General features: G+C 41.8%; 1 protein-coding gene across 4 annotated transcripts in view; it reads left to right on the top strand.

Moving 5' to 3' along the window:
* Nucleotides 1-14,779, top strand: part of sfswap (splicing factor SWAP) — a 122,760-nt gene that overhangs the window by 24,305 nt on the left and 83,676 nt on the right. For 3 of the 4 annotated variants that reach the window (XR_010977217.1, XM_068054591.1, XM_068054593.1), the window contains exons 7-8: nucleotides 3,609-3,750; nucleotides 14,270-14,504. Coding sequence is in view for 3 of the 4 variants with exons in the window: in XM_068054591.1 (XP_067910692.1) it covers nucleotides 3,609-3,750; nucleotides 14,270-14,504 (377 nt within the window). In the remaining variant the exon portion in view is untranslated. The remainder of the gene's footprint in view (nucleotides 1-3,608; nucleotides 3,751-14,269; nucleotides 14,505-14,779) is intronic. The other variant, XM_068054592.1, reaches the window with a different exon arrangement.

A 14,779-nucleotide genomic window follows, 5' to 3' on the forward strand; every position in this document is an offset into this window, starting at 1 on the left:
CCTGTCATTTTTAACAATTTGTGTACATACACTTCCAGGTCTCTTTGTTCTTGCACCCCTTTTAGAATTGCACCCTTTAGTTTATATTGCCTCTTCTCATTCCTCTTTACAAAATGTATCACTTCACATGTCTACGCATTAAATCTCATCTGCCCATTCTGGCAACCTGTATATGTCCTTTTGAAATATGTCACTATCCTTCTCACAGTTCACAATACTTCCAACATACGAATTAGGAACAGGAGTAGGCCACTCAGCCCCTTGAGCCTGCTCTGCCATCAATATGTTCATGGCTGAACTGATTACTCCACATTTCCACTTACCCCTGATAGCCTTTCACCCCCTTGCTTATCAATAATCTATCTACCTCTGCCTTAAAAAATATTTAAGGACTCTGCTTCCGCCACCCTTTGAGGAAGAGAATTCCAAAGACTCATGACCCTCAGAGAAAAAATTTCTCCTCGTCCATGTCTTTAAATGGGCGACCTCTTATTTTTAAACAGTGATCCCTAGTTCTAGCTTCTCCCACAAGGGGAAACATCCTTTCCACATCCACCCTGTCTCGACCCCTCAGGATCTTGTATGTTTCAATCAAGTCACCTCTCACTCTAAGTTCCAGCAGATACAAGCCTAGCCTGTCCAATCTTTCCTCATAAGACAGTCCTGCCCATTCCAGGTATTAGTCTAGTAAACCTTCTCTATGCTGCCTCCAATGCATTTGCATCCTTCCTTGCATAAGGAGACCAGTACTGAACACAGTACTCCAGATGTGGTCTCAACAATGCCCTGTATAGCTGAAGCATAATCTCCCTACTTTTGTATTCAGTTCCCCTCACGATAAATGATAACATGCTGTACCTGCATACTAACCTTTTGCGATTCATGCATCTCAGAGCTTTGCAATATCTCACCATTTAGATAATATGCTTTTTTATTCTTCCTGCCAAAATGGACAATTTCCCACTTTCCCACATTATGCTCCATTTGCCAGGTCTTTCTTTGCCCACTCACTCAACCTATCTATACCCCTTACGTCCTCTTCACAAGTTACTTTCCTACCTACCTTTGTGTCATCAGCAAATTTAGCAACCATACCTTCTGTCCCTTCATCTAAGTCATTTATATAATTGTAAAAAGTTGAGACCCCAGCACAGATCCCTGTGGCACACCACTGCTTACATTTTGCCAACCAGAAAATGACCCATTATGCCTACTCTCTGTTTCCTGTTAGCTACCCAATCTTCTATCTATGCCAATATGTTACCTCCTACACCATGAGCATTTATTTTCTGCAATAACCTTTGATGTGGCACCTTATCAAATGCCTTCTGGAAATCTAAGTACAATACATCCACCAGTTTCCCTTTATCCACAGCACATGTAACTCCCTCAAAGAACTTCAATAAATTGGTTAAACATGATTTCCCTTTCACAAAACCATGTTGACTCTGCCTGATTACCTTGATGTTTTTCTAAATGTCCCTAGGACAGATGTTAAGCTAACTGGCTTGTAGTTTCCTGCTTTCTGTCTCCCTCCCTTTTTGAACAAAGGAGTTACATTTGCTATTTTCCAATCTAATGGAACCTTCCCCGAATCCAGGGAATTTTGGAAAATTAAAACTAACACAACAACTATCTCACTAGCCACTTCTTTTAACACCCTGATGAAGTCCATCAGGACCTGGGGACTTGTTTTCCCGCAGCTCCAACAATTTGTTCAGTACCACTTCCCTGGTGATTGTAATTTTCTTGAGTTCCTCCCTCCCTTCCATTTCCTGACTTACAGCTAATACTGGGATGTTCCTTATATCCTCAATAGTGAAGACCGATGCAAAATACCTGTTCAATTCATCTGCCATCTCCTTATTATCCATTATTAATTCCCCAGACTCACTTTCTATAGGACCAACCAAGTTTTGTGTAATCTGCAAATTTTGAAATTCTGCCCTGCACGCCAAAGTCTAAGAAATTAATATAGATCAAGAAAAGTAATGGTCCTGGAGAACTCCACAGTATACCTCCCTCCAATCCAAAGAAACAACCAGTCACCCCTACTCTGTTTCTTGTCACTCGGCCAACTTCGTATCCATGCTGCTACGGTCCCTTTTATTCTATGGGCTTTAACTTTGCTGACGAGCCTGTTTTGTGGCACTTTATCAAACACCTTTTGAAGGTCCATATATATGACATCAACTGCATTACCCTCATCAACCCTCTCTGTTACCTCATCAAAAAACTCAATCGCGTTAGTCGAACATGATTTGCCTTGAACAAATCCATACTGGCTTTCCTTAATTAGTCCATATTTGTCCAAGTGACTGTTGATTTTGTCCCGGATTATGTTTCCAAAAGCTTTCCCACCACTGAGCTTAAACTGACTGGTCTGTAGTTGCTGGGCTTATCCTTAACACCCTTTTTTGAATTAGGATGTAACGCTTGGGGTTCTGCAGTCTTCTGGCACCACCCCTGTATCTAAGGAGGATTGAAAGATTATGGCCAGTGCCTCTGTAATTTCCAGCCTTATTTTCCTCAGTATCCTTGGATACATCTCATCCGGTCCTGGTGACTTATCAACTTTAAGTATACCCTAATACCCTACTCTTTAACAGTTGTTAGCCCATACAGTGTCTGAACAACCTCCTTTTTCCCTATGTCTTTTGCAGCATCTTCCTTGGTAAAGACAATTGCAAAGTACTCATTTAATACCTCAGACATGCCCTCTGCCTGTGTGCGTAAATCCCCTTTTTGATCCCCATTCGGCCACACCACTCCTTTTCCTATCTTTTTACTATTTATATCCCTACAGAAGACTTCTGGATTCCCTTTTATCTTACCAGCCAGTCTCTTCTCGTACTCTCTTAGCTGCTCTTATTTTTTCACTTCCCTCTAAACTTTCTGTATTTAGCCTCGTTCTCACTTGTATTATCCACCTGACGTCTGTCATACGCACTCTTTTTTTCTGCTTCAACTTACTCTACCTCTTTCATCATCCAGAGAGCTTTTGCTTTGTATGTCCTACCTTTTCCCCTGTGGGAATGTACCTCGACTGTACCCAAAACATCTCTTTAAAGGCATCCTGTTGTTCCATTACAGTTTTGCTTGTCAATCTTTGATTCCAATTTACCTGGCCAGATCCATATTCTCTCCACTAAATTGGTCCTCCCCAATTAATTATTTTTACTCTCGATTGTTCCTTGTTCTTTTCCATAGCTAACCTCAACCTTATGATATTATGATCACTGTCCCCCAAATGTTCTCTTGCTGACACTTGACCTACCTCATTCCCCAAAACCAGATCCAGAAATGCCTCCTTCCTTGTTGGATTGGAAACATACTGATCTGGAACACACTTTAGAAACTCTTTTTCCACCCCCACCCCCCCCACCCCTTCCCTTTACACTATTAATTTAAGGAGTGAACTGAAGTATAGTACTAGGTGAATGTCTTGTAAACCAAGTGGAGCATTATTCTGTGTTTGATTAAGATAGTCCTGCAAAAAAGTCAAAACCTGGATCATACTTTGCAAAGCAAATTGGTGCATCTGTCGCCCAAAATGTTGTTCAACATGAGAGTTAAGATTAACGTTTTATTTTAACATTTTATTTTAGCCTCTGAAAGTAATGGATCCAGACCATCCTCTTGCAGCTTTAGTTCGCAAAGTACAAGCAGATGCCAAAAACATGCAAAAACAACAAGAATCCGACAACTCAGAAGCAGTAGCAGCCGCAGTAGAATACTCTGCTGCAGATTGTAAGTGTACAAAAAGCACTGGCTGTTCAATTCAATATCTGAAGTTAAGAATTAATGCCAATTTAATAGATTTTTTTTCCTCTTCCATTTTTCTGCCATCATCTCTTGAAGGCCTTTGTTGATGTGTAAGCCTAGTCCGTATGTGTTGGCAAGTGACTTTTTTTAATATGTTCGTTCTCGGAGTTGTGGATGTCGCTGGCAAGGTGAGCATTTAGCACCCACCTCTAGCAGCCCATGAGAAGGTGGTGGTAGGCTGCTTTCATGAATCACTGTAGTCTCTGTGGTAAGGGCGTTTCCATAATGTCGTTACATGAAGTCCGGGATTTTGACCCAGTGACAATGAAGGAATGGCGATCTGGGTTGTTGAGTGACTTGGAAAGGAAATTGAGGAGGTGATGTTCCTGTGCACCTGCTACACTTGTCCTTTTGGTGGTGGAGGCTGCAGGGTTGGGAGATGTTGCATCATAAGCCTTGGTGAATTGCTGCAGTGCATTCTCTAGCTAGTGCACAGTGCAGCTGTGGTTTGCTGGTGCTGGAGGGAGTGGATGTTTAAATGAGTGGATTGGATGGTGCTGAGTTTGACTGCTTTGCAGTTGCACTCATCTAGGCAAGTGGGGAGTGTTCCACCACACTCCTGACTTGCGCCTTGTAGACATTTAGATTGTGGAAAAGCTTTCGGGAGCCAGGAGGTGAGCCACCCACCGCAGAATTCCCAGCTCTCACCTGCTCTAGTTGCCATGGCATTTACATGGCTGGTCCAGTTGTGTTTCTGGTCAGTGTGGACCCCCCAGGATGTTGATGGTGATGGATTTGGTGATGGTAATGTTATTCTGAATGTCAAAGGGAGGAGGTTAGACACTGCTGTAGATGGCCGTTGCCTGGCACTTGTGTGGCATAACTGTTACTTGCCACTTATCAGCATGTATGAGGGCATGAACTGCTTCATTATTTAAGGAATTAGGAATGATACGGAACACAATGCAATCATCAATGAATAATCCCACTTCTGATCTTATGATAGAGGAAAGGTCATTGATAAAGCAGCTGAAGATATTTGGGCCAAGGTGATCGATAACAAGCCCTGGATCTCTGAGCGTGTGTTCTTACTATTGGCCGTTGTGAGGAGCAATGTGATTCCTGCATTGTATCACTCAAGCACTCGGTTTGTACATTATATCATCATCGTTTTATTGTGTTCCTTACTGAGAACATTTTATTCATGGTAGAATACTGTTGGGAGGGAGCACTTTGGACAATGTTTTCAATTCAGTAATCTGATGTTTTAAGTAAATCATATATAAAAGATTGCAGGTGGGCTGCTGACAAGATAATTACAGGCAGCAATGGGGATTTGGCCCATCTTAGTTCATCCATTCAGGAAAAAACCCCATTGCAGTGTTCATTTGTTTCTAGAACCAATATTCTATCTGGCAGACAACTGCATGTGTTGGTCACTCTTAGTATGAAAAAGAACATCATGAGAACAGTCCCAAGATTGTCGTGCACTAGTTTGAACCCTTTTCCTACTCTGGTTATTTAATTTAAAGTAATTTTCTGAATATAACTTTTCCATACTGATTATCTTATATACTTCAATAAGAGCATATCTCATATATGCTTTCAAGACTGAAAGCCCAAGTTTCAACAGCCTTTCCTCATAACTTTAACTCTGCGGTTCAGTAATATGGATCCTGTCTGCATATGTCCAGGGATGTGTTGTCTCTGAGCAAAACTCGACTCATTACTTTAGATCCAGTCTGGCCAGAGTACTCTGCAGTTTGATTATAATCTCCACTGACCTTTACTCTTATTGTTTTGGTTATATCCTGTTTGCTCTGTTGATTTCTGCTCTGCATGGTTTGATATGCTGAATGTCAAGTCAACTAAGATTCATGGGTCTCTTTTAACTTCATGTAAAGCTATTTCAACTCCATTCATGAACTACATGCATTGTCAATATTTTCTCGTGTAGCACTTTCCATCTGTATTTGCATTAAATTTCATCTGCCCTTTTTCTGTGTACCTAAATATTTTGTGCAACTCATTTTGTAATTTCTGAGCTGCCTCCTCTCAATCCTTGAGGAATTGAGTTATGGAAAATTAAAACTGCGGTTGGGACAGGACATTGTTCTGGACAAGTGGAGTTTATGAAGGGTAGACTGAGTGAGGAGGTTGGGGATGACAATGAGGAGAATGTTGGCGTATTCAGTTCTTAATGTGTGAATAAAGGTTTCACTGGACTTGGTGATGGAGAGGATGTGTTGCATGAAGCTTAACTGGGTTTAACACAGTGAGTTTTGCTCAGCCTAAGCAAGTGGCCGGGTTTGGGAATGGCATCAGTAGCAGTGAAACAAATTTTTGGCTGGTAGCAAAAATGATGGCTTTAGTCTTCCTGTTCAACTGAAGAAAGTTGTTACACATCAAAGACTCTGTCAGACAGGGAGTCAGACAATTTGCACACCTGACTTCAAGGGAAGCTTATAGGGAAAAGGAGGAGGCTAAAGATGGATCTTTGGTAGAACTCTGGAGGTGACAGTGAAAGCTCGAGGACCATGAAGTAGAGGCCTGCTACCCGACCCGAACCCGACGGGACCCGACGACGTGTGTCGGGGTCGGGTCGGGCCCATCTTCCGGGGCTGGACACGCATGGTAAGTGCTCTGCTGGTAAGTATTGAAATAAAAAAAAAACTTAACTGAGCTGGGAGTCTGGAACGAAACTGAGTCTGCGCAGTGTGTGATGGCATCACTATGACGTCATCACAGATGCGCCGCAGCTCGGTGGAGCTTTCCAGTGGGAAGGTGATGCTTGGGACGGGACAGGTCGAGTAGTGGCGGGCTCGGGGCAAAATCGGAGGGACTCGGGCCGGGTCGGACTTGGGACCGGCTCGGGTCCACTGTAGTTCGGTTGGGTTCTTTTTCCCCGACCTAAAGCAGGCCTCTACTGTGAAGATGCGCATCATCATCTGGATAGGTACTTTGAAAGGGCAGTACTTGGAGCTTGACAAGGGAGGAGAGTTGGTGAAAGAGGTTAGTGAAACACTGGGGAGAAGGCACGGAAGGATAACGCACAATGGTCACAGTCCAATTTTCACTGTTCTTGTACAAACCTCAGAACTTTAGTAAACTTTTATTTTATTAGCTATATTGTAGCAAGTCAAAACCTGTAAGTTTGTAATTTTACTATCTTTGAAGGTGAGGAAGATGGATGTTAATTTTCTGTTGAGCCAAGTTTGCAGAAGTCACCTTTTCGTGATTTTCAGTCCAGATGACCTCCAATTCCTAATCTTTAGTGAGGACCGAAAGGGCGTGTTTAGGACAGACATCAGAAAGTATCTAGTTATACATAGCATGTATAGCAGTAGCATTGAGTTACAGAGCAGCATAGTTTAAATCAAGACACAGTTTTTTTAAGAAAGAGTGAAAGACTGTCTGGTTGATCTGGAAATTAAATCAAATGGACTGAAGGGGCTTTTTCATCTAGACTGTCTTGTGGTATTGTGAAGGAATAACTTGTGTATATGAAAACTTTCAGAGTAAGTGCTGCAGAAAGTAGTGGTTTATCTTGACATTTGTTTGGAATGCATTCAATGCTATGTAAACTGGTATTTAGGAACCCTGATGTAATTGACAATAGTCTTGGTCTAGACTGCCTGTTTAAGAACATTTTTTTTTAACTGATATCAGTAACACTCTTGCGGCATTGATCATGGACGAAAAGGAAACTGTTCCCTTGCTCTCCCTCTTTCTTCCATTCCCCCCTCTCCCTCGCTCAACCCCCTTCTACCCCTCCCTATTTGCTTTCTAAGTGGAATAGAGAGAGCCACATCTGTAAGCATGCACATGCCTTTGCTCTGCTGCACATGTATTCCTCGTGTTGGTTCTGCATTAGGCTGGGCCTTAAAGTGTTGTGGTGTGGACAGGTGTGGTATTGTCTGATAGCTGGGAGGGTGTATGCACGCTCAGCGTTTTGAGTGGGAGAGGAGGGAAGACCAGAGCTACGTGTGTCAGCTGTGGCTCAGTTGGTAGCATACTTGCCTCTGAGTCACAAGGTTCCTGCTTCGAGTCACAAGATTCTGGCTTCAAATCCCACTCCAGGGCATGAGTACAAAAATCAAGGCTGACACTCCGGTGCAGTACTGAGGGAGTGCTGCACTGTCGGAGATGCAGTTTTTCAGATGAGATGTTAAACCGAGGCCCTGTTTGCTCTCGGGTGGGCATAAACAATCCCATGACACTATTCGAAGAAGAGCAGGGAGTTATCTCTGGTGTCCTGGCTAAATTTATCCCTCAATCAACATTGCAAAAACATATCATATGGTCATTATCACATTACTGTTTGTGGGAGCTTGCTGTGTGCATACTTGTTGCCATGTTTCCTATGTTACAACAGTGACTACACTTAAAAAAAATATTTTGTTGGCTGTAAAGCACTTTGAGACGTCCGGTGGTGGTGAAAAGCGCGATATAAATGCTAGTCTTTATTAAAGGTAGGATCAGGAAGCTTATAGATTGTGTCTGTAATTTATAATTATTGTGACAGAAACAACACCTGCCAGATGGAAATATATTAATTTTGTCATATGGAACGTTATTTGAACGCTTGCTGGACATTGAACATAACTTGTTTTAAAAAGACCACAGAACAGTGGCTGAAAACATGGCTGCATATTTGCATTCTAAAAGACAGTGGCATGGAGAGACAATGGGAGTATTCCCAGATTCAATTAGCCAGATTGGTTTTGTCAATAGCAATAATCAAAAAACATTGAGAGTCATTGAATGTGTAAGCGCCAGCATTCCACTCCCCAACTGAGTATCCGGTAAGCTGTGAGAAATCCACAAACCTCGCAGGCGAGGCTGTCTCGAGCAAAAAGCTAGTCACGTGATTAACCTGCTGGAGTTAATTGAATTGTGCTCACAGAACAGTTTTTGGAAGAGACTGCAATTAGAGTCATAGAATTATACAGCACAGAAACAGGCCCTTCGGTGCATTGTGTCCATGCCGGCTGTCAAGCACCTATCTATTCTAATCCCATTTTCCAGCACTTGGCCAGCAGCCTTGTATGCTATGGCGTTTCAAGTGCTCTTCTAGGTACTTCTTAAATGTTGAGTGTTCCTGCCTCTACCACCCCTTCAGGCAGTGTGTTACAGATTCCAACCACCCTCTGGGTGAAAAAGCTTTTCCTCAAATCCCCTTTATACCTCCCGCCCCTTAGCATAAATCTATGCCCCTGGATATTGACCCCTCCGCTAAGGGAAAAAGTTTCTTCCTATCTAACCTATCAAAGCCCCTCATAATTTTGTATATCTCATTCATATCTCCCCTCAGCCTTCTCTGCTCTAAGGAAAACAATCCTAGCCTTTTCAGTCTCTCTTCATAGCTGAAATGCTCCAGCCCAGGCAACATCCTGGTGAATCTCCTCTGCACCCTCTCCAGTGCAATCACACCCTTCCTATAGTGTGGCGACCAGAATTGTACACCGTACTCCAGCTGTGGCCTAACTAGCGTTTTATACAGCTTCATCGTAACCTCCCTGCTCTTATGTTCTATGCCTTGGCTAATAAATGCAAGTATCCCATGTGCCTTCCTAACCACTTTATCTACCTGTGCTGCTGCCTTCAGTGATCTATGGGCAAGTACACCAAGGTCCCTCTGACTCTACTTCCTATGGTCCTACCATCCATTGTATATTCCCTTGCCTTGTTAGTCCTCCAGAAATGCATCACCTCACTTCTCTTGAACTTCAAGAAGAGAGCACTGCCTCTCTTTGTGTGTGTCTCTCTCTTTCACGCAAAGTTGCAGGGACCCACGGAAGTAACTCCTGCGGCCTTCTGGTACCAGCTAAACAAGTTTGAAAGTATGTACTGGGCCCCAACGAGAACTACAAGACTTAACTTCCACCAAAGACATCCAACCCAAAACCAGTAACTGAACTCCATCTACTACTTTAAACCTTTTCCACCTTTAATTCTTTGTCCTACTCTGTCTCTGCATGTGTATTTATTGCGTATGCATGCTAGTGTGGTCGCGTCATGTATTTTTAGTAACTCTGAGTTAGAGTTTTAAGGTTAATAAACTTGCACCTTTCTTGTTTAAATCTGAGAAAACCTGTCTAGTTGATTTCTTTACAATTACAATTAGAGAGCAGTGGATTATTGAATTTTTGTATTCAAAAAAATTATTTTGAGATGTCTGGAATGGGATGAATGAGGCACTACCATTGTGGATGTGAACCTCTATCTTTGGTTGTATGAGTTCTTTTGTGGAAGAGGTGATTGGTCAATTCTGTGACTGGACAGATCAGATATGCCAATACAGAGATGGCTTGGGGATCTGTTCAGTTGAATGGAGAGGTTAAAATGTGCCTATCAAAATTCAAGGGTGTGATTGATCTAAGATTTTTGAGAGACTGTTATTTCAAGAACCTTTACATCAATGTATAAATGCAATTATTTTACTGATCCACAAATTAAACCATGTGGAAGTGAACATGGAGACAGCAGAATGGCGATTTTCAAGGATAATGTAGTGGAGCAGTCTTTGGGCCTGTGCCCCCCAGTTGGTAAAGGAGAGGTACTGAGCCTTAAGGAGTGAAGTGTTAAGGAGTGACAGAGTACGTGAAAAACAGCAAGACTGGGCAGAGTGAGGGAGCTGGACATGGGAGGAAATAATGAGGGTATTCTGCATGTGCTTCCTTTAATGCATGAGATGAGGGGTCAACCTGGACTCTTGGTATCAGTCAGGCCTGGCAAGGTGTGTCGCGAGGTTAATTGTTGAGATAATAAGGAAGTGGATTGGTTAAGTTTGTTTATATTTTTCACTTAAAGGTAGTGGGTGGGTAAGGAAGTATACTGTGAGTTTATATTGCAGAGTTATATTTTGGTAGAATGGTTGAAGATATATTTGGCATAAGCAAGTAATTAGGAAAGCTAATAGAATGTTATTGTTTATTGCGAGGGTAATTGAATGCAAAAGTAGGGAGATTATGCTTTAGTTATACAAGGCATTGGTGAGACCACATCTGGAGTACTGTGTACAGTATTGGTCTCCTCGTTTAAGGAAGGATGTAAATGTGTTGGAAGCAGTTCAGAGTTTACTAAACTAATAAAAATAGAAAGTGCTGGAAATACACAGCAGGTCTGGCGGCATCTACGGAGAGAAAAACAGAGTTAACGTTTCAGGTCTGTGACCTTTCATCAGAACTTTCAACAATAGTTCTGATAAAAAGGTCACCGACCTGAAACGTTAACTCTGCTTTTCTCTCCGCAGATACTGTCAGCACTTTCTGTTTTTATTTCAGGTTTCTAGCATCCACAGTATTTTGCTTTTATTTTATTAGACTAATACGTGGAGTGGGCGGGTTGTCTTACGAGGAAAGGTTGGACAGGCTAGGCTTGTATCCGCTGGAGTTTAGAAGAGTAAGAGGCAACTTGATTGAAACATATACGACCTGAGGGGGCTTGACAGGGTGGATGTGGAAAGGATGTTTCCTTTTGTGGGAGAATCTAGAACTAGGGGTCACTGTTTAAAAATAAGGGGTTGCCCGTTTAAGACTGAGTTGAGGAGACATTTTTTTTCTCTGAGCGTCGTGAGTCTTTGGAACACTCTCCCTCAAAAGGCTGTAGGAGCAGAGTCTTTGAATATTTTTAAGGCAGAGGTAGATAGATTCTTGATAAGCAAGGGGGTGAAAGGGTATTTGGGGGGGTAGGCAGGAATGTGCAGTTAGGATTACAATCAGATCAGCCGTGATCCTGTTGAATGGCGGAGCAGGCTCGCGGGGCTGAGTGGCCTACTCCTGCTCTTAATTCGTATGTTCATAAGTGGTCAATATCTAAAGTAGAAAATAGTGAATTAGATCAAATAAAATCACATTTGTTCAGGAAGGAGGAAACTTGGCATTACAAACTTTCCTGATGCATCAATGATTGCCATGGTCTCCCTGCGGGAGTGGGAAATTTTTCCTGGAATTGGCCATACTTATTTTGTTTGTTTGCCCTGTTATTGCTGACTCTGATGGTTAGCATCACTCTACTCGTATGTGAGTCATAAAGATTTGTTTCTATAGTGTCAATAAGATAGAAGCATGGGAATAGAAATTGGACCTTGTTTTGCACATTTTACGAGTGTACAATGGGGGCGCAAAGTTTAACGTGATCGGTGCCTGAAATATGCCCCATGCTATATTGACTCACGCATATGCTAATAAAGGGTGAAATTGGGCAAAAACCTGTGCCGTGCTATCTCTGACTAGTTTTTCAGGCTTGACAATAGTTGAACTAGGGGTCTTTAAAAGGACCACTAGAAGCTGTCAAATAGAAGGTAAGTAAACTCTTTTTCTCCCCCCCTTCCCTTAATGTGGAGCCAGGATCAGCAGAAGTGCTTGCCCGCATTCATCCACCCCGCTATTCTTTGCCTCCCGGGACCTACCTGAATCCCAATACCGACATCTAAGTTGGCCGATCTTACTCAGCCCTACCAGCGAGCTGCAGCAGGATGCCTGATTGGCATCCACAGAATGCTGGCTTCTTGGTTTAGAGGCTCAAGGACCAATTTTTAGGCATCCGTGGGCCGACCTCTCTGTTGCACATTGCAGTTGCACTGCCCTTTTTGTGCCTAGTTGGGCACTAACCAGTTTCTCCCTTCAGAAGTTTACAGCACGGAAGGAGGTCATTTTGCCCGTGTTGGATCTTTGCTGGAGCAATCCAAAGCTAACCTAATGCTTCCCTCTCACCCTTAGAATTGTATCATCTTCCACTTCAAATATTTATGGCGAGTGCAAAATGTTAGCAATAATTTAATAAGATATTTTTTCCTCTGAGCAGTATTGGACAGATGTTTACTGGTGGGAATAGTGAATTGGCTCATATATTTTTTAAACCTATCCATATTTATTTCTTACGCTTTTTATTTATTATAGTCTTGGGTTCTACAGAAGATAGAAAATTGAAGATCCTTGATGTAAATCAGCTCCTTTATTAAGGTTGCTGGTTGATTCTTGACCGTGTAAAAACAAAGGAAATCACCAGGAAAAAGTTAGTGCTACCAGCAGTAAAATAGTCTGGTAAACATTCCTCAGGGGAAATATAGAAGTTGGAAGAAAGGTATATTTTAAGAAACTTTTTTTGTTAATAGGACAGCTTTTGAAAGGCTGCATTTGTGCGAATGTTAAAATTTGGAGTGGGAAAGGTTTAAATACGTACTCTGTTGCACATGTTTGTTTAGTTTGTGCTTTTGGTATGCAAGATGAAATGTGATCTTTGTACCTCAGCCAATCTAGTAAGTTTTCCTTTCTCAGCACTGACCTGCTTTTGACCCATTCCAATTAGTGATGCTTTAAATAGGATTACAGGGCTTTTACTTAATAGTCAGCTTCAATTGCTGGCTGATTTTAAGTGTTCTGTGTTTCAACTTTGCATCTCTACGGCTTTAGACGTATATTTGTACATAGTAATGCAATACTCTGTCTAGAATATATTTACTCAATGTGAGGTATTGAACTTATTGTGTTGATGTTTAGCATGGTTGTGTTGCAAGGATAAATCAAGTATTGGCAGGGAATAATTAATTACCTGTGTCTGGGGGGAGGGGGGGGGGTGCATACGGGAGAAACTTGTATGCTTGCATTATTGCTCTGCAAGTTGATTTGGGAACAGAATCCTCTGCATCCCCATCTGACTGAGTTAGTAAATTTATGCTTTCCAGTAGAATTGATTGTTGCTTCAAAACAAAAGTGACAGCAACTTCACGAACAAATAGATTCTATTACAGGTCTAAAGAGGTTTGATCCTTGGTCATCTTTTGACACTGCATTCAATGCAATTCAGTTCGTAAAGCCAAGAAGACTAGTTGAGTGAAGATGCATTCAACCTTAAAAGCAAAATACTGCAGATGCTGGAAATCTGAAATAAAAACAAAGTTCTGGAAATATTCAGCAGGTCTGGCAGCATCTGTGGAGAGAGAAGCAGAGTTAATGTTTCAGGTCTGTGACAGGTTCTGATGAAAGGTCATCGACCTGAAACGTAACTCTGCTTCTCTCTCCGCTGATGCTGCCTGGCCTGCTGAGTATTTCCAGTACTTTGTTTTTATATGCATTCAATGTTGTAATACTTGACTGTAGTACTAATCAACATTGATTTAATGAGGTAATTTGCATCAAATGAATTGTTTCAGAGCTATAGTTGAATCCTGACAAATGCAAAAATAACTTGTCAAGAAGTGACTTGCTTAAATTAGGATTATGATAGTTTTTTTGTTTACAAAGTCCAGTTAAAATTCAGTTTGCTAATTTTTTTTCATATGTCCCAATTGAGTAATTGGTCTAATAGAGTAGATTGGTCATTTAGCATTGCAATCTAAAATATTAAACAATTTTATACAATTGTGGTTAAGCTTCTGAAGATGTACCAGTAAAAGCACTGAGCAGTGATGAAAAATGACAGTTTCATTATAGCTATTTGAAACATGAACATGGGAAGAGTAGCTGGAAATGATTTTAATTAAACATCTCTTATGTTACAGCAGCAGTGACAACCATGTATTATGGATATTACATGATGCCTGATGGTACGTACTGCCTAACGCCGCCTCCACCAGGAATGGAAGTTTCTGGTTATTATAGCACCTTGCCTTCAGAGATGGCTATACCAACTACGACTGGGGCATCTGTACCTCCACCCCCTGGAACCACATCTCCACCACTCTCTGAAGGTGACAGCAGTAATATCCAGGTCCCCTCTACTACAACCACAGTCAGGTGAGACTTCTAAGTTGAACAATTTAGCTTTCCTTAGTTTTAAGGTACATAAATGAGATGTGGTAATTTACTTGAGGTCATCTCTCTGGGTTTGGCAGGAATTGAGCATTCTAATCCTCCATAAAAACTCAATCCTAATCTAGTTTCCTTGCATGTACACCAGTGAGCTGGATTGCTGCTTTAACTGCAGTCGATCTCTTCACTTCAGTTACAAGCAATGAAATGCTGACTTTCCTGTTCACTAGGCCTGTTGGATACACTGTTGGGTCAAAGTT

This window comes from Heterodontus francisci, chromosome 23, assembly GCF_036365525.1.
Source record: "Heterodontus francisci isolate sHetFra1 chromosome 23, sHetFra1.hap1, whole genome shotgun sequence".
Taxonomy (NCBI): Eukaryota; Metazoa; Chordata; class Chondrichthyes; order Heterodontiformes; family Heterodontidae; genus Heterodontus; species Heterodontus francisci.